Here is a 22,728-nt window from a genome sequence, read left to right as displayed (position 1 = left end):
AGCAGTATCTTGAACTTGAGAAACTTCACGAAACATTATTAGGGTTTTCAAATACAGAAGGACGAGTTAGGCGGAACAGGTAGACATGTAGGGACGATGTAAACGCGTGTTTTTGCTGCAGTTATTTAACCCTCTGAAGTTTAATTCCGTTTGAATAATATTAAAGTATTTAATCCGTACCGAAATGAAAATATCTCGCCTCCAACACAGAAATCAATCGTTGTTTAAATAAAGAGTTACACTATGTTGAAGAAGAGACATGTAATTTCTATTGGACTTTAAAGGGTTAAAACTATATGATTCTGGATCTCCAAGTAAACACAGACAATTTTCTTAAATACGGAAGTGTCGGGCCAGCCCTCAACATATCCATTCTGTCCAGCTGTATCCAGACCCTGTCCGCTAAAAGTAGCCGCAGTGGGCTGTACTGTTGCGGAATCTGAGCTGATGGAAACTTCCTAGCTACATATCTAATAATACCATTGTTAATATAGCTTATAGTTGTGGCCGCCATATTGACCTGGAGTCTCTTCACTGTTCCCAGAAGACTTCTTCGGCACGACCTTTGCCAATGAACGTCCATGACCGAATCTAGAGTCATTGACTTCCAGAATGACACGTGGTTGGTTCTCCACGCATGATGGGCTGTGCGTTACACATTGCGCAATTTTCACATTGACCAATCACAGCGATCTGTAGTATTACTGACTGTGATAGGGATTTCTCAAACACGAAGCAATTGTGAACTTCTTCTGGATTTAATTACATTGTCATGGAGTTGTCCATTCAAATAGTTTTTATCCCCGAGATCCGATTTATTCATGTCAATATGGCTCGTTAAATAGTGCGTTACTGCTGCCCGAAATGCAAACATATGCCATCAAACGTGTCTGATATTTTATAGACTTACTAATATTGGAGATTTATGGCTATATAAATAATTCAGACCTAAAGGTATTAAAATAAGATATACAAATGACCTATGATGATGAAAATAAACTTAATACAATAAGTAAATTTTCTTTCCCCGCTACTGAAACAGTTGAATTTAGCGTTGATACGCAGTTAAGAACATTGACGTCTATATGCTAATATATGTCCCTGAACTTGCCTTCTGTGGGGTCATTATTACATGTTTAATTATGATATACATATTATTCTGGCCAGCCCACGCAATAAAAATTTCAATAATAAGGTCTGCTTGGTCTGGTCTCTGTATAATATTTGTAATTGACACAACGTCATTAAATAAATAAAAACGTTTTGTATCTACATTGACATTTAGACTGCTGATTCATCCCGTTCCTGTAAAGAAGTTCACCGAGAAGATGTTATGAATCTCTTTACTATGTAATTTTCTCTCCTCCTTTCAATGTCCTCTGCCTTAGGACCAAGTATTCTCCTCAGCACCAGGTCTTAAATGCCGTCTTCCCGTTGTGTAAGAAATTAAAATGGGACCCACGCGAAAAATTATCTTACCTTATCAATTTTAGTTTTTCTGCCTTTCTGTGAGATCATTAACCTGAGGATGGAGGCAGAAAGTACCTCTGAAAATTGCAAACTTCCACAAAATTTCACAGTGCTTCAACCCAGAAATCTTCGTCCTCGCCGTCATGAAAAACTCTGATTTGATTGTTAGTAAGCGTTTCTCTAATGTAATACGCCCTTAACTGGTTCATATATGCAATTATGATTTATAATTTTGCATACGAGGCTCGTCCACAAAGTAAGTTTCCCTGGGGCCGTTTACAGAAACAAAACACAATTTCATGGAAATATTTATTGCAACAGATACAGCAAGTGTCCAGCTATTTTTCAACATATTCGCCACCGGAATTGAGACATTTGTCATACCGTGGGACCAACTTTTGAATACCTGTGTCGTAGAAGTCTGCCGCCTGGGATTGGGACCACTGTGTGACAACCATCTCCGCCTCTCTGTCATTCTCAAAACGCTGACGCTGACCGGACAGGAATTTCTTGAGGTGTAGGAAAAGATGGAAATCACTGGGAGCGAGGTCCGGGCTGTAGGGTGAATGATTAAACACCTCCCAGCTGAACTCCTGCAGGAGACTTGCTGTCCGTCGAGCCGTGTGCGGCCTAGCGTTATCACTGACCGCACTTCACAGTCGGCGGGAGCTGGAATAAGAACCTCCATCTTCAACAGCTGCAACGATGCTACTGTGAGAACGCGGGAAGTGCCGTTAGTGCATGCGCCATGCTACGTCATTGCTCTATCACGTACGCACAGTCGCTTCGCGCAATATAAGGTTTGCTAGCTGTGGGACGAGTGGGAAACTTACTTTGTGGACGCGCCTCGTACAATGCTGAGAAAAAATCGCCTAACTTCCATTGACGCGTTCTTCGGGTTTAGGTATCTGGATGATTAAAAATACGGTTTGTTTACCTGAAGTTGAAGTGTAAAAACGTAAATTTGAACCTGTTTACAAGAATGACACCCCGGAGAAGTAGTTTGTGGGCGGGGATAGAAGTAAAGTTCCAATAATTCTTAACACCTGCACTGGATCAAGGTAAGTGGTAATCTTCACTCAAAGGCTGCTTTAACGCGGTACGCGCTTAAGAGGAGTCTGACACGGCTACAAGGACGGTCCGGATGTTGGGAACCAGGGCTGTAGAGTCGATACTAGAATCTCTGACTCTGACTCCTACCCCTTCATAAAAGCTCAATATGTATTAATAATGGTAAACCTACTAAAATGGTAAATGGCACCATAAGAGATTTCATCACCACCACGTGAATCATCAGCCTACATTTTAGACTTATAACCTATATTTAAATACACGTCTAATGGTTATTGCAGAAATCGGTTGAATTGTAGACAGTTTGTATTCTCAAGGTGCCGGAGCCAAAGTTATAAAGCATTATTCCCACACCATGTGGCTTAAAGCGTCGTTGAATCCCTCTAAGCTTGAGGTCGCCTGCGGCTCACACGGTAGCGAAAGTGTTCTTAAGATTTTTTATCGAGGTCGGAGGCGGTACATTTTTATCGACTCCGACTCCAAAGCCCTGCTGGGATCCAAACCCTGTCGTCCACTGAGTAGTCGCTGACTTTGCTGAGTAACTCTGCTCATCAGGAAGAATCAAATTGGAGGAACATTAGCTTGTATGTGGAAAATAAGAACTGGATACAAAATTTTGGTTGGAAAACCTCGAGGAAGATCCACATGGTAAACATTTGAACGTGCTAAATGGATGGTGTGAGATGAATGTGGCGTCCATCAACGGGCTGTGATGAACCCTTGTTTTTCATGAAGGAGGGAGTTGAAAAGTGTTACTTTTCTTCAGATTTTACGGATTAACCTCTCTGGCCTGTTCCAGACATTAACTTCTGAAACTGTGAATCCTTATAGACATTTGTCAGGACTCCTTGGGTGGCTGAATGGTCCATTGCCAGGCCTGTGCCTACACATTACGCCACAATGCAGAAAACCCGTATGCCTCAAATGGAGTTCAGACCCCCACCCAATGTGCTCGGCAAAGGATTTACTTCTCGTTAGAGTTAATGAGGTAATTCGAGATCTATTGGTACTGCAAGTATGCTCGTCCTCTGAGGCACAGTTTACTGAATCCATGACGTGACCGAGGCTGCGTGCTACTTGGGTGACACGAATACAAGTTCTCTGTTTTACCCACCGCCTCACAAGGACGGGGAGAGGCTGGGTCTTCTACACGTGTACTAGTGTTTACATTGTGAAGGTGGGCACTCATTGACACGTGTTTCATAACCTCCTGTTCTGGATTTATAGGACCTGATCACGTAGAACCACGTCTTCATTATCTTCATGTATTCAGTAAGGTAGTGCCCCTCAGATCGTCCAAGGTGAATCGCGAAATATCAAAAAATGGACGAAAACCAATTAAAACGCGGTTTTAAATGGAGAAGCATGGAACCACGGAGGAATCCAAACTGGAATGGAGCTCACTGAACGAAAGTATTTAGCGTGAGGCCCAATTTAATTCTGACAAGAAGCGTTGAATAAAAATATCAAATGTGTGTTGGCCTATTAAATCTTGCATTTCCTTTAATATCTGGACGTCTGTTTATTTTTTTTAGCTATGACTATACTTCCTTTGTAGAATTAGGAATAGATTACGTCCCGGATGTACTCATTAACAATAACTTCAGAACTTGTTGTCTGTCCTATTTAAGGCAAAGATACATATCGAAACTTATTATTTTATTTAGTGTTCTGTCTGACGACAGGTCCATATGAACGGGATCCTTCCATCCTTTTCTCGGACTGGGATCTGTTCATATACGTTATTGGCAGATGATCCAGAAGTGGTTTGCCATTGCCTTCTTCTGTGTGTGAATGGAGTAATTGTTGGGATGCCACGGAGAAACCGGGGAAGCCCCCGGAGGAAAACTCCGTGTTGCCTAGACCACGGCCTTGCCCAACACAAGTTATAAATTCGGGCACCACCGGGAATCGAACCCGAGACCCCAGGATTACAAGGCCTGATGTTTTGTATGGATGTGAAACTTGTCCTCTCACATAAAAGGAAGTTTCTTGAAAACAGGATCCTGAGGAGAATATTTGTACCTAAGTGGGAGGAACTAGCAGGAGACTGGAGAAAAATGAAGAGCTATATAGTTTTTATTTTTTGCTAAGTATTATTAGTGTGACAAAATTAGGACAATGAGATGGGCGAGGCATACAAAACGCATTGGAAGATGAAAAATTATTACAGAATTTTATTCTGATAACCTGAAGGCAAGAGAGCACCTGGAAGACCTAAACAAAAATAGAAGGGTTTTATTAAAACAGGTCTTCAAATGTAGGGCGGAGAGTGTGGACTGGGTTCATGTGGTTAAGGATAGAGACCAATATCTGGTTCTTTTTAACACACTAGTGAATTTTCGGGTTTTGTAGAAGGCAGACAATTTCTTCACCAGATGAGCATTATTAACTTCTCAAAAGCAGTACCGTCCTTAGGGTGAGGCGGCAGCCGCAGGTCCCGTACTTCGGAGGGCCTCGCTCATCGACATTGAGAAGGATATTCTTCATGCGAAATGACACCTAAAGCGCCCAAGAAGTAAAAATATAACATAAAACATTTTCCAGTATAGCCTGTTAATTTCATTTTAACCCCGGAACAGATGTAGTGAATTCCATCCGTTCTAGAAGCACGCAACATGAGATTGTCGAAGCTGTTTTACTAGATGTAGAGTCATGAGTGCTTAGATTAGTTACTGGTGGCTGGGTAAAGGAAAAGTACTTGCGATATTTCTGCAGCTCATTACACATTCAAGGGTTCCTTGAATCCAAGAATAATACGACCAACCAAGTGATCCGGTGATGTTCTGGGTTTTGGCGCCGTGTAGGCTCGTCGAACTAACTCAACGCATTGAAAACCTCAAATCTCACAAACCAGTAAAACTTTTTAGTCCCTTGATTTGGCATTCTTCACTTGTTTAACTCGTAAATCTTGATACTCTTATACTGTATCCGAAACTTTGAGGAAACGGAAAACATTACTGAAATCATCACTACAGTCAATGCACGCATTCAAGACCAAACTGCCGCTATGGATATCTGCCACAAAAACAAGTTGATAGACGTTATATCTAGCGTAACAATTCTGGCGCGTTCGTTCTCTTAGTGCCTCATGGTCTGACGTCATGACAACCAAAACTCTCAGGTCCTGCCACGAAGAAATAAATGCGTGACCAGTAGTTTCGCCTGATGTCTAGGCAGCCAGAACATTACGCTCCTACTTAAAAAACACTTGTAAAAAGCATTGTATAAAAAAGCTCTTGTGTCAAGCGGGCATTAAAATTTTCCAACTTATGTGGAAATAGACATGGTTGGACTATTGCTCGCAAGACTCTCCAGTACTAAAATTCGTGCAAACCCTTCCCATACGCACTCCAACATCAGGGTTGGACGAATGAGCGATTAAAATCGATATACATCGATGCAGAATATGGTTGTCGCCAGTCTATTGCCATCTGTTGCTGACAAGGAGATATTGAAGTTCGTCATTCGGTCTCGACTGCTCAATTGTGTGTCCTACCCATAATTAGTGAATTAAACCACACAGTGTGTTGGCTCGTAGCAGCCTCTTGTTTACGTCTCAATTAGGTGACTCGTGTCATCTACTGATCTTATGTATAATTTAAATTGTTATACACTGCGAGTGGTTGTCTCCCAGGCTCTCACATCAGGTGTGATTAGTCATGAGGTGGGTATGGAGTTGTTAGAAGAAGTGAATGTGGAACTAGAAGTACTGATAATTTATAATGCCTTATGTGGTCTGAATAGTTAATTTGTAAACTATAAATTCACAACTATTAAACATTTTTATCTGACTGTCCTTATTAATTTTTATCATGTATTTTAGTAATGTTAAAGTATGAAACATAACCCCAGAGGTAGACCTTATGTCCATATCTATAATCTTTAACACAGAACACAATCTTCAAAAATTACTTCATATTTGTTTGACCACCTTCAGTCAATTTGTGTACTAATTTACTTACGCCTGGTTCAATATCTTCATCATTGGTATTTACACATATGCATGTGACACTTGCCATATTTACATGCTTCAGTACAAAATGTCAGTACACAGCTTTACAATTTTTAAACACTTAAAACAATTAACATGGTTTTTGTTACATCGCAACTATTAAACTATCAAAGCTAATCTACTTAATATTCACTTTAAAATATTGTATAAGATGAGATTTTCCAGGTTCTGATCTACAGGTTATCATACACCACACAGCCATAATTTTTTCATCAGTTTTGTAAATAATTCATTCACTTTCAATTCTCTGCTGCATTTGTTATGAAATAACTTACCAATTGCTATTGCTAATAAGCCTCAAAAGGAGTGAATTGTCATTAGTGCTCAGTTATTGCTGTTTTATTTACAGAAATGGGTGTTCGGGGACTAACTAGTTACATAGCAAAACACTCTGACCAATACCTGGAACCATATGAACTTAAAGATGGTTCCATTATTATAGATGGCAACAGTTTAGCATCACAGCTTTATAGCTTGGTATCCAATTGCAATTCTGCATTTGGTGGAGACTATGACAAATATGCTAATTATGTGAAATATTTCTTTTCTCTCCTAAAAAGAAGTTGTGTGACTTCATTTGTGATCTTTGATGGTGGATATGAAGCTAGAAAGTTGCCTACTGTTCGTGCCAGGTTGAAAGACAAAGTTTCTACTGCTAAAATTATTACACCTTTAACACAGTCCAAGTTCAAATGTTTTCCTCTCTTCATGATTGAAGTTTTTAGAGATGTGTTAGCCAGCATGGAAATCCCATTTGCTCAGTGTGACTTTGAGGCAGATGCTGAGATTGCGGCTGTAGCTCAAAGACTGCAATGTCCAGTTCTGAGTTATGATTCAGATTTCTATGTGTATGATGTTCTGTACATACCATTCTCAACTGTTGTTTTGAAGCCAGAAGAGCATGAATCTGTACAGTATACAGATGTTAGGCACCACATTGACTGTCAGATTTATAACAGAGACAAATTTCTTGATAGTCTTGGTGGTTTGGACAAGTCGTTGCTTCCTGTGGTGTCTGCTTTGCTAGGGAATGACTATGTTGAACATAGAATGTTTGAAAATTTCCTGTCACAAATACAATTGCCAAGGAACTGTTCTGTAAGCAAAACTGAACGACAAATTATGGGACTCTTCAAATGGTTAAAGAAAGAAAATGTGGAGACAGCTGTTGAAAAGGTAAGTCAGTTTATTGCATACATTTAGCATCTCATTCTGTTGTTCCAAGACTTATGTTGTACTAGAGTTGAAGACTATAAAGCATGAAATTTTAGAATTTTACCTTACACAGCCTGATTTACCATCTAGCCCAGCCCATCCAAAATCAGAGGATTACCTTTATTATGTTACTTGTGCTTGTTCGAAACCCAATTTTTCTGTACTCAAATCCAGTTCAAGCCTGAAGTACCAATAGCAGGACCAACTGTGTTCTGTGACAACAATAATTTGTTTATGTATAAATCTGTTAATGATCTTTAATTCTTTCCTCATTTAATTAAATTAATTTATTAAGTTTTTCCATGTTGGTGTAAGGTTATGGTAATAGTATTCCTTTTTCACCAGATGGAATATTTATTATTTTGTGAGTTAATTTTCTCATATATGACAACTGAACTTCAAGTGGTTAGCACATCTACTTCATATTCTGGAGGTCTTGGGTTCAAATTTCAGCCCAGAGACCTATCATGACAGGTTTTATGTTGTTTTTTTTCAGTCATTCCAGGCAAATGCCCGTATTGAACCTGAAATTAGTCCATGACCTTCCACATCCTTTTCAGTTCATTATTTATTGTCATCCTATCATTTTATGCTATATAATCTGAGGCACTGAATGCATCTGTAAATAAACTATAAATAAAGTTTTTTAAAAAAAACCCAAAATTGGGTTCTTCATTATTAAGTTTTTGTAGATTTGACGTCACTTTCTTACCTTCCAATGCATGTTTTGTTTTTCCATTTATCATTAGTAATAGAACCAGATATCACCAAAACTCACCATTGGATATAATCTTGACCCAGTTTACAACTTTGCAACTTGCCAAATGTCTGTTTTAATGTTAATCTCCCATTTCAACTCATGATTATATGGACTGTGTAATGTTTATTCCCTTTTAATTCTTTACAGATCCTTCAGCACATTGAAGGACGACAGCGTAAAGTTGTTACCAAAAAGCTGAATGAAATAATAGCTGGGTATAGAATACGTTTAAGCAATTTGTTTCCATATTTGGTCATACCAATGGAAGGCTGTTCAGAATTAGAATGCAGCTCTGTCACTGCTGCAAATCTGAAAGGGAAGGAAAATGTAATCCATTCATTTAGTGATTCATACACTGATAACAATTCACATCAGATCAAAACGGTTCAGATATATGAACACAAGGGTGGAAAGGAAAACAGGAGAAAACTTGATGAACCATTGTTGTATGATATAGATATGCTGCCACAAAATATGTTTCCAGACTGGTTCAAGGACAGCTTACGTTGTGGAAACCTTCCACGATGTTTCATCAATATGCTTGTTCATCAAATTCACTTTTCTGCACCACAAGTTGAGAACTTCTCATTACCATTCTCCCATAGAATTAGTCTCTCACTAATGTGTGCCATATATGGCCTCCTCACAGCTGGTAACGTTACACATGAGCTACAGTTACAGTATATTGTGTATAACAAAAATGCTCAACTCCAAACTCTCGTTCTGTCGCCCACATATGGTACTGCTTCAGTGAAAGTGTTTCCACCATTGAAGAGTATACCTGACTTACCAGTATCCATTAGAAGAAGCCTGCTGTTTGATGTCACGGGTTTTGATGCTGATGACATTGTCATCTTGAATAGTTTTCCAGATGAGTGGAAGATATTTATTGTTGCCCTGACTTACTGGGGTAGAAATGTGTCTGAACCATCACTTACAATACATCATATTCATGCAGTATTATTTAGCATAATTTCTTTGAATGTTGTTGACAGACGTGCAGGATATTACAGGTCAAAGAAAACTTTCTTAAAACAAAATGGAGACAAACTTAAGAAAATTGTTATGTTACAAAATGTTAAAGAAAATGAAGATAAAACTGATATTGATACAATTGAGGGAGACAGTGGAGAATTATTAGATTTGTTTAAAAATAATTTGCCTTGTGATAGAGAAAACAACTGTGGTTCAGTGACTGATGCTTTGATGGCAGTGTCAAGTGAAGAGTGTTTGTGTTTAGTTGAGACCATGTTACAATATCACCAGATGAATGATGGACTGAGGAGTAATCCGAGTTTATTTTCTGTGAGTGTAGTACACATGTTTGCACAGTTTCAGAGCTGCTTGCTGCATGTTAAGCATCTCAATGCTCTGCTCAACTTACCTTTCATACAATGTCGAGTTGACAACTTTTATTCAGGAACTTTTATTTACAATGCATATATGAGCTTTAAGAAACATTCAGATGTCGAGAACTATGTTCTGACTCATCTTTTAAAATGTGCTTCCTCAGTAGCAGCTTTATACAGAGTTATGGTAAAATCTGTAACAGATTTCTTCACACACTTAACAGTGACACAGAGAAGGAAGAGAACACACAAAAAGAAGAAAAAGAATGGTTCGAAATGTTATAATAAATCAGCAGGGGGTAATGAAGAAAATGTCAGTGTCAGATCACAGACTGAAAACATGAGATTCATAGACCATAACAGATTTTATGCCCTCAGTTTGGGTGGCAGTAATCAGTAATGTCATAAAATGAATGTAGCATCATGTAGTTTGGTGGATGTTGACTTACATTTTAGAGGATCTTACTGCCTCCATCATCAGAGTGATGCCACCCTTCCCAAAAGAAAGCCATCTTTCTACTTGTCGCTATGAGAACCTCAGAAAATTGTCTTTTAGAATTTGTGAAAGTTAAATTTCAATAATATTCTTCACATGGGTCTAAGTAACAGCATGTACTTAATACAATTTATCATGGTGACTTTTACAATTTATATATTCAACACCTGGTATTCCATTTGTATGAATTCAGCTTTTGCTGCTTGTTAAAAAATCATGACTGAGTATTGAAATCCCATAATGGATCTATTGTTATTTAATTAATTCTTATTTAACTATATATATTTATTGCAATTGCCTAAGATTGAAAGTTGATCAACTTTTTTTTTAAATCCTGTAGTCTTGAACTCATTTATACTTACAAAGTTGTTTATGCATTTTTTGTTTTCCAAATGTTAGGAACTATTTTTTATTTTATGTGTGTAGTGTTATGGCAAGGCCAGTGTAATTGCAGTGTTTTGCTGAAGAAGTACGTTAACTTAAAGGTAATCTCCTGTGGATATCCAGATTTCAGTTAGTCTCTTCCAAATATATGTTCCTGCAGGGCCTTTACAATATTTACACTACATTATATCATGATTCAGACCTTTTATAAAGAAGTTTAAGCCAGTTTATAAAGGATTCCCTGTCTCGCTTGTACTCTATAGAAGAATTTGTCATCCAAAAATTCTCAGCTATTATAAAATGTAAACAATATTGGGTATGGTTTTTTGTATAATTACTTTTTGTGGTAATACTGTTGATGACTTAAAATTACCGTCATAATTATGTAATTTATATTTGTATTAGAAACAAGTACTGTATCTGTGCTAAGATGTATGTCCTTGGCTTGGGCCAATGAAGGATCTATGGAATGTAAATAAATTCTGCTCTATTCTATAACCATATTCACAAGTTTTTTCTCCACTGCTATATTCAGTCATTTGTGTCTAAACAAACAAAAAGAAGTTGCAATTAAAAATAAATTAAACATTCAAAACACAGTAACTCAGACTATAACTTTAATAAGACACATTATATTAATTTTAAAATTAAGAGAAAAATGTCAGATACTGTCACAATAAGTTATAATAATAAATTCATTAATAATATCTTCTGTACTAAATTCTTGGGAATTATGATTGATGGTGCATTAACTTGGAAGAATCATATTGATCTACTTATTAAAAAATTGAGCAAGGCTTGCTATGTAATTAGAAATATGAAACCATATATGTCTATTTCAGTACTAAAGACAATTTATTATGCTTTCTTTCATTCCTTAATGAGCTATGGCATCATTTTCTGGGGAAATTCATCTAGTAGTTACACTATTTTTCTCCTTCAGAAAAAGGCAATTAGAACAATGATGGGATGTAGCAATAGAGTATCGTGTAGAAATATATTCAAAGAATTAGATATCTTACCGTTGGCATCACAATATATATTTTCTTTATTATTGTTTGTATTACAAAACAAAACTCTTTTTCCATCAAACATTGACTCTCATACTATTGATACTAGACAGAGACAAAATTTGTATCTACCCCAAGCCAATTTAACTATCTATCAGAAAGGAGTTCACTATGCGGGTATAAAGATATTTAATAAATTACCCACAGAGGTTAAGAATACCTCAAATAATTTTAAAAAGTTCAAGGTTGCATTAAGGCATTTCTTAATTACTCACTCGTTTTACACTGTGGATGAGTACTTAATTGGATAACTATTGTAATAAAAATACTAATTATATTGTCTTGAATTTAGTACGCTGCTTGTCTAGATATAATTTTTTAATGTATGTATTTTATGTTTTTATACTTGAGTTTGTGACGTGTTCTATATCCACTATTGGATTCTTGGAACTTGTAAATAAATAAAAAAAATACTGCAAATAGAAAAGCTTCAACTTTACAACAAAATTGTTCCAGTGTCAATCCCGGAAATCTGCACAAAAACTTATCCTTTCCTTCTGGCCATTGATAAATGCACTGCCATAAATGTGCACAGATGTGATGGTAGTTTCGGGTGACCAGAATTGTAGATAGAACGCCTAACTGGGCAATGCAGCCAATGTATGATTTCTAGCACCGGCAGTTATTTTTTCCTTGCAGCCACATCAGACTGCTTCTGTGGCCCACCTAGACTATATAAAGTAACAGCAGGCTGCATAGAATCTGAATACATAGTTTTTTCCTCCATAAATAATATACCTGTTCTTCTTTTAGGGGCATATGTTTATTCTTGCCATAGTTTGGCATTTGAACCCGTCGTCAAAGATGAACTTCCAAGGATGTTAATGAGAGTGTACTTGGTGGTAGATTACATACAAAATTTCTTATTGTAAGGGAAATGAAGTATGTTAAAAGGACATTTAATTTCTTTATGTTTTCGATCCTGATCCATTTTAAAATCGTCAGATTGGGTCAGATCGATGTTAGTTTATTAGTTGTACTCTTGTTAATAAAAATCACCTAGATTGGCGTTTAGTGATTGAAAATTACTGGTAAGAGTTAGTGTGTGGTAACTTGAAAATCATTATAAAATAAGTTACTTCGTTTAATGTGCGGTATCCAAGTAATTTGAATGATTTAATAACTCCTCCCATTTAGTAGGCGTATTCCTATTTTCAGCGATGATACAAAGTGATAAATATTCATACTAGTGACTTTCACTTGCCTGGCTGTCGGATATTGTTTATTTGGGTGCAAATTTTATCATATAATTAGCCTGGTTAAAGGTGGTTTAAACGTGTAACAAGAAACTTGCATGTAGTATTGGCTCTGGTGTTTTCGATGACCTATTTTCGTTTTCAGGCATATCTGCTGAAGTATAACAACAGTTACAGGAGTGATAATTGGAAATTTAACACAGCAGAATGGCAGATCAAGGATTTCCTGATCAGCACACTACAACAGTCACATCATCTAATACCACTGTGCAGACAAATATTCGTTATGACCCCCTTTACATTCGGACCATTCCAGGGATGCTGAAAATAGCACAGATTGTAAGTAACCCATTTCCAGGATTTTAATTAGTGTTAATTTTACCACATCCAGAAGATTGTCAAAATCACAACTTCTCCACATCGGATATTAGGAATTACACTGATGGGAACAGGATCAGTTTAGTGTTTTCTTTTTATTTTCAGGTGCTGAATCTTTTGGGTTTCATTTGTATTACAGTATCATATGGAGCAATATCATCACGTGGCAGCTGGTTTAATACTGTGGCCATGGGTGGATTTTGGTTCACTGGAATACTATTGGCTTTGTACCTGTTTCATGTAATTGAGAAGTTCTATAGGATTCCATGGTTGAAGATAGTAAGTGTGTTCTGAGAATGTATTTTCATTACACGTGAACGTAATACATTTCTTATGTTATTTATTTTATAATACTTGTAAAACAATGGAATTTTGATATAACATGACCTGTACACAATATACATTTTGTAAGACTTGAGGTTCTCACAGCGGTGAGTATGAAGATTTCCGTCTTCTGGGTTGTTGTTGTTTCAGGGGTCATACTACCTCCGTCATTAGGGCGATGAATATATTCAACAACCCAGAAGACGGAAATCTTCAATATACATTTTGTTGCAACAATCCAAATATGTTTGGTTGAAAGGAAATCATTTGTATTGCTGATTTCACAGCTTTTTTTTTAATGTATCATTCTGCACAAAGTTATGTTTCAGGGCACTTCAGAGAAATGTACATAGGGTAATTATCTTTCCCTCAGAGTTTCAATCTCTTCTCTCTCTCTTGCTCACTTATTTTCACCTAAATAGCATATTTTAGTTCTGGTGGTTCTCAAATATTTTAGGTCCACAGACCCCTTTACAGTACTCAACACACTTGAGAACCCCTTACCACCACCACCCTCCCCAACTATGGGAGCTATGGGAAATTTAAAATGAATGGGACCATCTACACTGGATTTGGAACCAAGTGGTGTAGGAACCATCTTGCTTGCCCTAGTAATTTCAAAGGTCCCATTTGTGAAAGGTTGTGCTACATATAAAGAAAGATTGAAATAAAACCATGTACCACAGTTAATAATATGTATTCAAGAAAGATAAATGTATTTTGTGAAATTTTTAAAATGTTTGTCATATTTGTCTTTACTTACATATAGATTTCGTTTCACGTGCTTTTTCATTGGAACAAAACAAAATTGTATGGACCCCTTGGCCCAGACTTGTGGACATGGAGTTTGTGGATCATCATTTGAGAAACAATGTTCAAGTTCATTACTTTTGTGTTTACATACTGTGGATGAAAATTTTGATCTCTATTATCTACAGGCCACTGTTTATGAGGACCTTTTGTTTGAATATCTTCTGTATGATTAATTAGTTAGGTACATTTTATTTTTAAAGTTTAGTTGTGTGTTATACAATAGGATCCTCCCACATAACTCATGGTTCATGTGGGATAGGCCTTTTGTATTTATGTGTATGGTGTTGAACAAATCTGTTTCTGAAAACAATTTTGTCTGAACATTTTTTTAAAGCAGGAATGATGTGATGTATTTTTTGAGTGCCTGGACGTGTTTAAGGTTTCCAGAACCACTCTTTGAAAATCACTGTTTCTTTGCTGCGGTCTTCAAAGGTGACTGAAAGAATCTTCACAGCAGCCCGCTTGTAAAGTTATTTGGGTATAATGATCCGTTTCTTATAAGGTATTGCAAACTTGTCTGCCTTGTATGGAACCTAATGCTTCATTATGCCACAGGTCCCTTATTGAGCCAGATGAATCTGCTTCATACCTTTTGACCCTCCTATTTGATCCACTTTTAATATCTTTCCATCTTTCACTGTCTCTTCTAAGTTTCTCTTCTGATTTTCCATCAGAATTGTGTATTTATTTTGTATCCTCTGTGTATACTATATGCCCCTCCCACAAATCTTCTGTATCAGTAAGGCACCACACATTACAGCCATTGAATAATCTGTAGTGAATGGCTTCTGAAGCTTGTTATGAAATTTTTCTTTTCAGGAATTTGTGTTTTGTACTATTTGGACATTCTTCTATCTTCTGGCAGCTTCATTGGCAGCTGCCGATGGCAAATATGATGAAGCATTTGGAGCAGCTGCGGTAAGTAATGGCAGTTTTAGCTTTCCTGTGTTACCATTTAGGTAGGGGGGGTTGAAATGATATTGTGAATTTGTGACTGAACATGTAAATTTTTTTGTTGACTCATACATTTAAATCTTTTGCAACATAAAATGATACAAATGGAACTAATGTGAAGATTTCTATAATGAATGATACATATTGCATAGATAAAGAGGTGTGTTGGACATGATTATCTTTAACGGCTAAACACCACTTAGGTGTTTATGGATAGTTTTGTCTCTGGTTGTTTATAAATACACCAGAATTCCATTGCTGCATTTGACGCTGTACTGATTGTTGTGTATATGATCTTGCAGTATTTATAAACTAAACTTTTGTGTCAATGAAGGGCATAAGGAAGCCAGATAGTTAAAGTGTTAAAAGAGATTACTATGCTCGATTTAAACACTTTTTATTTACTAGTGCAGAACGCTCCTTTCGGAGCTCCTCGGAGGGGTTGGTCAAGTTTTTAAAAAGCAAAGAACCCCTTCGGGGGGGGGGGGTTGCATTTTAAAATCTTGTGTAAGAAACTAAACTAAACCCCCCGAATGGAGGGTTAAAACACTTGACCAACCCCCTTTCAGGGGAGCTTGATCAAGTGTTTAAAAAGCAACCAACCCCCTTTCGGGGGGGTTGGTTGCGTTTTAAAATCTTGAGTAAGACACTAAACTCGGCATTGTTGTGTTGTACTCGGCATTGTCGTGTTCCACAACAATGCCGAGTTTGTTTATACTCGGCATTGTTGTGTTGTACTCGGCATTGTTGTGTTCCACAACAATGCCGAGTTTGTTTATACTCGGCATTGTTGATGACGTAATTTATTGACGACAACGAGGAATCACAAATTTTTATAATAGATTATGACAGAATATTATTATTATGATATTACTGCAATTGGGTTTGCACCTGGTGGCAGAGGTCCTTACACTACACAATTACAACAAAATACATATAATATAAACAAGTACACTCCATAGAACACCCTACACACACAACTAGACATCCACCCCTACAAAAACATTCCACCTTACACGGACACACATACACACAAGACAAAAACACACACACATTTCAAAAACACACATCCTTTAATTAATCACAATAATTAATAGATTAGAATATAAAGTCAGACCACAGTACATGAAACTTTTATCCCAAAGAACTACAGCCCTTCATCACTTGGAGACTAAGACACTTCACTTCCCTTATCACTTCCCTTATCCCCACTTAATAACCCTTTGCTTGTAACTACTTTTTTGACCCTCTTTCTAAAGGTGTGTTTATTTGTTCATTTCAGTTCTTTGGTTTTGTGGCCATGATTGCATATGGCTATGATGCATTCCTGAAGTTCAATGCTGTCCGTTCAGGTGCTCTAGCTCAGGGTGAACGTGTTGTCACCAAATCTTCAAGTACAGTTACCTCACCAGCATACTGAAATAAAGCTGGTTTTTCTTCATGTCTCTTCAGTAATGCTGCTTTATCACATGTGAGGCTTGGACAGTAAATGCAAATAATAAGGATCATGAGGACTGAGTACTTGCAAGAAAATGATGATAGAAAACTCAAAGGTTATACCTAGGAATCTAGGATCATATTGAAATATTAAATGAAGTTGAAGTAGAGATGTTAATATGGGCTGTTGTTTTTGAGCTTTTGTGGTTTCATTTTTACATTACTCTGCCAGAAGGTGTACTGATGTGTTCTTTGCAGATCCTATTATTTGTTGGATCATGATAAATGTAAAAAGATAATGTTCTTGCAGCAATATATTGCTACTTTTATTTATAAGGATATTTGAGAGGCTCTTAACATGATTAAGTAACAAATTTCACTGTCTCTTGCTGGTGGTCCTCTTAGATGGTACAGAAATTTGGTGATTGCTTTCTTGTTAAGTATTACTTCGGGGTAAGTGGTATATCATTTAACCCTCTATTTCAAAGGTATGTTATGATGCTATAATGGCAGTTGCAACCCATTACATGTGAACATTGTAATAAAGATGTGTAATTTTTAGTGTCTCTATCAGCACAATTGATGAGCCCAGGTTTACTGACCAGCATTGAGTATTACAAACAGATACATATGAGATGTTGCCTTATTGTATTATTTATGTGACTATTTGGTAATTGCTGTCTTCACACAACAGTTGTTTATAAATAAATTTATGCACTTAGCACATCATTTATTTCATATCATTACTGATTACTGTGACATGTTTCAGGTGGAGCTTTATAGATCAGTTATTAAGTTATGACATGATATAAATGATGTGATAATCACATTATTTTATTTGTAAACAACTGTTGTGTTAAAGCAGAAATGAGCAAATGTTCAGGTATAACCACAGTATGATGCAAAAATACAATCTGATACATTATTAATATTTATGTGTAACATATAAAATCAGAGTGTATTAACAGAAATAAGCATTATATATGAAATTTTGAAACTTCTTGAATTCTGTAATTCTGGAGAAGATCATCTTTGAATGATTCTTCATCTAGAGTAATGATGCAGGAGTAGCTTGAAGTGTTCTGTGTAGTGCATAATTTTTAAAATTCAAAATCAGCTCTTGATTTGGTCTAGTATATTTTCTATTCTTTACTACCATTGTCTTCAACTTAATTTCAGTTGAACTTCATATTATGATAAAATATTTGTTCTGAAATTATTCTCACACCAATTTTAAAGTGATTAGCCTGTTATTAACAGTTTATAAAGTATGTTATATCAAGTGTAATGGACATGGGGTTGCTATTGGACACCCCCAACATGACCAATTTTACCATTTCTTCCCACTCAGCTACTATCACCAATAGTACAAACAAAAGGGGGATCACTTGTAAGAATAAGACCACATAACTTTAAGAAGATACAATTAATTTATATTTATAAGGAGGTATGGATAACAATTTAAGCCATGATACATACACAGTATGTCCATTAGTTAAGCTGCCAGTACAGATTTTAGTGTGGTTCAAGATTGAATTATACAATTTTTGTAATCATTAGGCAACAATCAAAGGAAATTGATATACTTAAAAATGAATACAATAGTAATATACATATGGAAGTGGGGAAACTGCCCAAACTAATATATAAAGCAATGATTTTCTTGGAAGCAGGATAAACACAGGCTGGAAGGGAATTTAAAACACAGGACCCAGATATAATTTAGAATCAACACCCACTTTCCAGGTCATACAAACTGAACAACTTGTTCAAATTCTTTTCCTGTGAATGTAAAATGTATTTTTTCAAGAAATAACTCTGCCTTTCCATGTGGTGAGTACAGAAATGTGTACATACCTTACATAGTTTTATAGATATAACATTGTTACCAGAAATTATTTCTCATTGATATGTACAGTGTTGCTGATCTGAAGCATATTGTAATTGCTTCAGAATATGATCTTTTAGAGCACCTAAAATAATTTACTTTGACAGCACATTTAATAATTGATGTGCTTCAAGTTATAAATGGATATTTTTCACTTTTAAATTTTAATCGTAAGATTTTTTTTTGAAATAAAAAAATTATTTCCACTTACATGTTGCCTTGTATTTGCTTAGAATTATGACTGCATAATTTACTTTATATCTCTAAAATACTGGCTTAGTACTGAACTAAGGTAAAAAAATGCAGATATGTCAATGTAGAGTGCTTGGTACTATGAAAAATAAAATACATATCTTATTTAAAAATATCTTTTTAACATCTCATGTGTACAGAAATGCTGTTAGGTACTTCTACATTTACATTTACAAGCAGTTCTGGTGGTTATGAAGGGCAGTAAATGTTGTACTATATGTTTGTTCTTGAAAAATGATGTTTATGTTAATTAATATTGTTAGTAATGTAAACAAAGAAAAAACTTTATTGCTCTTTGTGCTAATAATTTATGTATGTTAAGTATTACATCAGTGCTTCACCAGGAATATTATATGTTATATAAAACAGTTTGGTATTTGTGTAAAATAAGTTGGCCCTGATATTACATACTGTATTTATGGCTGATATAATTGCCATATTGTTTGGTTTCTTTTGGAAAGGAATTATTTAAGTATATATTTTAAGTTACTGCATGTAGCGTTTGTAAAATCATTGTATAATGTGTGAAGTATGAATTGCTAGTTCTTGAAAATGTTTATGTGAAGAGAGGATACATGCTGAAATGCAGAGCGTGATTTTCATTTGGGATTTCAGGCTGTTTTATTGGGTCAGGTATTTAAAAACATGATACATTTTATAGTGGAGGAAAAAAATATTGCAAATGCATGTCATAAAAATGAAATTTTGGCATTAAAAGTACAGAATCCATGTTTTTTGTACTGTAAACGTACAAGATGAATTATATATAGCAAGGAAAAGGGCAGCATTTCACATAAATACAATATATTTGTAGTCTGTTCAATTTGATGTTACTGGATGTGTACATGTGTTTGTATATAAGTATGTAAATCAGTCATTGTTTTCTGAATTCCAAGGCACTATTCTTATGTGTTATTTCAGGTCAAGATGTGTTGTCCATTTTTTTTAAAACATTATTATAAAGTCCACCTGCAGATTACACATTGAATAGCTTGGAATTAGATAGATTTTTGTGTAGATAGTGGTCTTCTCGGTTGTGATGGCATGTAGTCTTGTATGGTTATGAGACTATGTGGTGTCACGACCCAGAATACCATGATTCATGTTTTCACTGCTGTGAGAATCTCAAATCTCATGTAATATGTATTTTGTCATGTAATACACATTATGCAAGTCTCAGCACTAAACACCAGAAACTTCATTGAAAATTATAGAATTACTTATTATTTGGGAACATTTTGAATTTTTATATTTATCCCACAACTCTTTATTTTGTGATAAGTTACATTATTATAATGATTCAAGTAGTAGTGATAGTAATGATGTAGTTTCTATTTGTGTTCAGTTTCTTAAATCTGTCTCTGAGAAATTTAGAATTTATCACTAAAAACATAATGCTCTCTTCCTCTAATATTCTCCAATTCACTATATTATCCTAATACCATCATAGCATAAATAAATGACATGTTTTTTCAAGACTGCTTCCTCTCTGAGTTGCTGTCATAACAGCTGTCTTTCTGGTAAACCAGCCAGGAAATAACTATATATGTACATGGTTCTCATGATTGAGATATTTACATTTTGGTATAATTTTATTCTTAAGTGTAATCTTGTGAGTGTTCTTTTTGAGATTTACTCAGAAGTTACATAATTTTTCTCGGTTTAATGTATCAGGGCAACTTGTTCAATTTAGTTGCACAAATTGTGTTTGAGTGGTTATTATTCCTGTGTTAAAATTTTAGCTTAGTGGTTAACTGTCCTGGTTTTCCTCAGCTTATCCAGGCTAATATCTTATAAAAAAACTGGCCATGACCACATTCACAACCTTTCTAATTCATAATTCAAGCCATCATACATTTGAAACTACATTCCATAAACAGTTGAAAAAGTATTGTTATAAACAATGAAATAATCATTTGAATCATTAATTTATATTCTGTTTCTCACTCTGTATATGACAGATTAATTTAAAAAAATTAAATTATTCTCTAGCTCAATTATTTAATTATGCAGTACAATTTTAGTTCTTACAGGGAACAGTTTCTTTCTGTTTTGAAATATAAAAGTAGTTCCAGACAGTGTCCTGTTTGGAGAGCTGACTGTTGAGCTATAGTCATTCAGTCGTTCTGGGAAGTTTTACTCTTATTTAAGAAACATTATATGAAGTCTCTGAATTGCTCTGTTTAGTAAAATGCAACATTTGTTTTGCTGCATAAGGTGTTGCTCTGACTATTGAGTTAAATCATTCCTGTCAAGATGTGATAATGAGAGATTCCATTTCTTAGTGAACAAAGCAGGTTTCATGTGTTCATTTTTACTTATTTTTCTGAGTCAGAAATGTGTGTTATGGATTTTGATCTTCAAAGTAGATAATTTCTGTCCTGTGTTATGTGGCTGCACATTAGTCATAAGGGTCTCAAATTGATGTTATTCATATTAAAAGTGATGGATCTAATATTTATTATGTGTACCTCAACACTCTGATTTAATTTTTTTTAAACCCTCATTGTTTTATATTTAAGGCAACAGAGAACAAGGATATGGAATCTCTTTTATACACCCCAGGTTTGTTGTCTCAGTTTTGCTACTTACAGAGTGTCAATAATGTAGTTCTTTTGGGACTATTTTTTGTCATGCGGAAGTGCTGTAGTCTTCAGTTGTAAACCAGTTATGATTACAGCCAAGTACTAGCTAAAGTTCTGACACCTGTATTTTGTGGAGATACAACACTTATTTGGGTTCATGATATTTGACAGAGCATTGTTAAATTTTCATATGGAAATAAATTTATGAATAGTTCTGTATTAATGTACTGTACTGTGTGTAATAAATAATCTACTGCTACTCCTATACTACTGCTGTTACTACTATGTAATATTTTGTATAATACTGTGAAGACTGCAGCAAGGGTATAAAATACACTTTATAATTATGAGCAGTGTGTTCAAGTTGATTTGTTCTTTTATGTAAGCAAAGTTATATACTGTGACATTGCTTGTTATGACCAAAGTCTTGATTTTAGACTTGTGTATGTAAATATGTGTAGTTGTGGTTCATGCACATGTTGACTGTTAACCAGGATACTGTCTTAGGTAGGAGTGAAATGTCATTCAGTCGAATACAAATTTTACCTAGCTATTTACAGTTGTGGGAAAACGGAGGAATTGGAACTGAATGTGACACATCAGCTTTAGGTCGGTGCTGATGATGTTAAGATATTTGATGATAATATAAACGTCATAAAGGATTACACAGAAGCTCTATTAGATATTGAGAAGGAAGCTGTTCTAGAAGTAAATGTTGAGAGGTTTTTGTCTCATTACCAGACTTTTATTTATTTAGTGTTCTGTCTTATGACAGGTCCATATGAACAGGATCCTTCCATCCTTTTCTCGGACTGGGACCTGTTCATATACTTTCTTGGCAGATGATCCAGAAGTGGTTTGCCATTGCCTTCTTCTGTGTGTGAATGGAGTAATTGTTGGGATGCCACGGAGGAAAACTCCGTGTTGCCTAGACCACGGCCTTGCCCAACACAAGTTATAAATTTGGGCACCGCCGGGAATCGAACCCGAGACCCCAAGATTACAAGGCCAGAGTTCTAACCGCTAGTCCAAGATTACACAAATAGAATTTGCGTCATAAAGACAACACAT

The 22,728-nt window shown here is 35.7% G+C and overlaps 2 protein-coding genes and 1 long non-coding RNA gene across 5 annotated transcripts; 2 read left to right on the top strand and 1 right to left on the bottom strand.

Annotated features, from left to right (window-relative positions):
- The first annotated feature begins 5,955 nt into the window (after positions 1 to 5,955).
- ast (single-strand DNA endonuclease protein asteroid) lies at positions 5,956 to 11,263 on the top strand. Its single transcript, XM_022079639.2, has 3 exons — positions 5,956 to 6,208; positions 6,906 to 7,732; positions 8,679 to 11,263. Exons 2-3 carry the CDS (start codon positions 6,908 to 6,910, stop codon positions 10,278 to 10,280), a joined length of 2,427 nt encoding a protein of 808 aa, XP_021935331.1. The 5' UTR covers positions 5,956 to 6,208; positions 6,906 to 6,907; the 3' UTR covers positions 10,281 to 11,263.
- Positions 9,929 to 12,650, bottom strand: LOC147873721 (uncharacterized). Its single transcript, XR_015535300.1, has 2 exons — positions 12,271 to 12,650; positions 9,929 to 11,305 (listed from the first exon to the last, which is right to left on the bottom strand). It is a non-coding gene; the product is annotated as an uncharacterized LOC147873721 (long non-coding RNA).
- Positions 12,651 to 12,735: 85 nt separating this feature from the next.
- Positions 12,736 to 22,007, top strand: LOC110837510 (CKLF-like MARVEL transmembrane domain-containing protein 4). 3 transcript variants are annotated; one of them, XM_022079708.2, is made up of 5 exons: positions 12,736 to 12,861; positions 13,172 to 13,365; positions 13,510 to 13,683; positions 15,361 to 15,459; positions 16,778 to 22,007. In XM_022079708.2, the coding sequence occupies exons 2-5, from the start codon at positions 13,234 to 13,236 to the stop codon at positions 16,913 to 16,915; spliced, it is 543 nt and encodes a 180-aa protein (XP_021935400.2). In that variant the 5' UTR covers positions 12,736 to 12,861; positions 13,172 to 13,233; the 3' UTR covers positions 16,916 to 22,007. The 3 variants fall into 3 exon arrangements, with proteins under 3 accessions (XP_021935400.2, XP_087205652.1, XP_087205654.1); XM_087349526.1 differs by lacking the exon at positions 12,736 to 12,861 and adding an exon at positions 12,956 to 13,060; XM_087349528.1 differs by lacking the exon at positions 12,736 to 12,861 and adding an exon at positions 13,033 to 13,095.
- The last annotated feature ends 721 nt before the right edge of the window (positions 22,008 to 22,728 follow it).

The sequence above is a fragment of the Zootermopsis nevadensis genome, unplaced genomic scaffold, assembly GCF_977971745.1.
Source record: "Zootermopsis nevadensis isolate Lab colony 2312 unplaced genomic scaffold, Znev_1.0 Znev_ptg000016l, whole genome shotgun sequence".
NCBI lineage: Eukaryota > Metazoa > Arthropoda > Insecta > Blattodea > Termopsidae > Zootermopsis > Zootermopsis nevadensis.
Note: the sequence above shows the minus strand (reverse complement) of the source record. Positions and strands in the feature narration are given on the sequence as shown.

Coding starts and splice junctions, on each gene's coding strand:
- ast (XM_022079639.2), top strand. CDS start 6,908: ATGGGTGTTCGGGGACTAACTAGTTACATAGCAAAACACTCTGACCAA. Junction 7,733..8,678: donor TGGAGACAGCTGTTGAAAAG/GTAAGTCAGTTT, acceptor AATTCTTTACAG/ATCCTTCAGCACATTGAAGG.
- LOC110837510 (XM_022079708.2), top strand. CDS start 13,234: ATGGCAGATCAAGGATTTCCTGATCAGCACACTACAACAGTCACATCA. Junction 13,366..13,509: donor TGCTGAAAATAGCACAGATT/GTAAGTAACCCA, acceptor TTTTATTTTCAG/GTGCTGAATCTTTTGGGTTT. Junction 15,460..16,777: donor AAGCATTTGGAGCAGCTGCG/GTAAGTAATGGC, acceptor TGTTCATTTCAG/TTCTTTGGTTTTGTGGCCAT.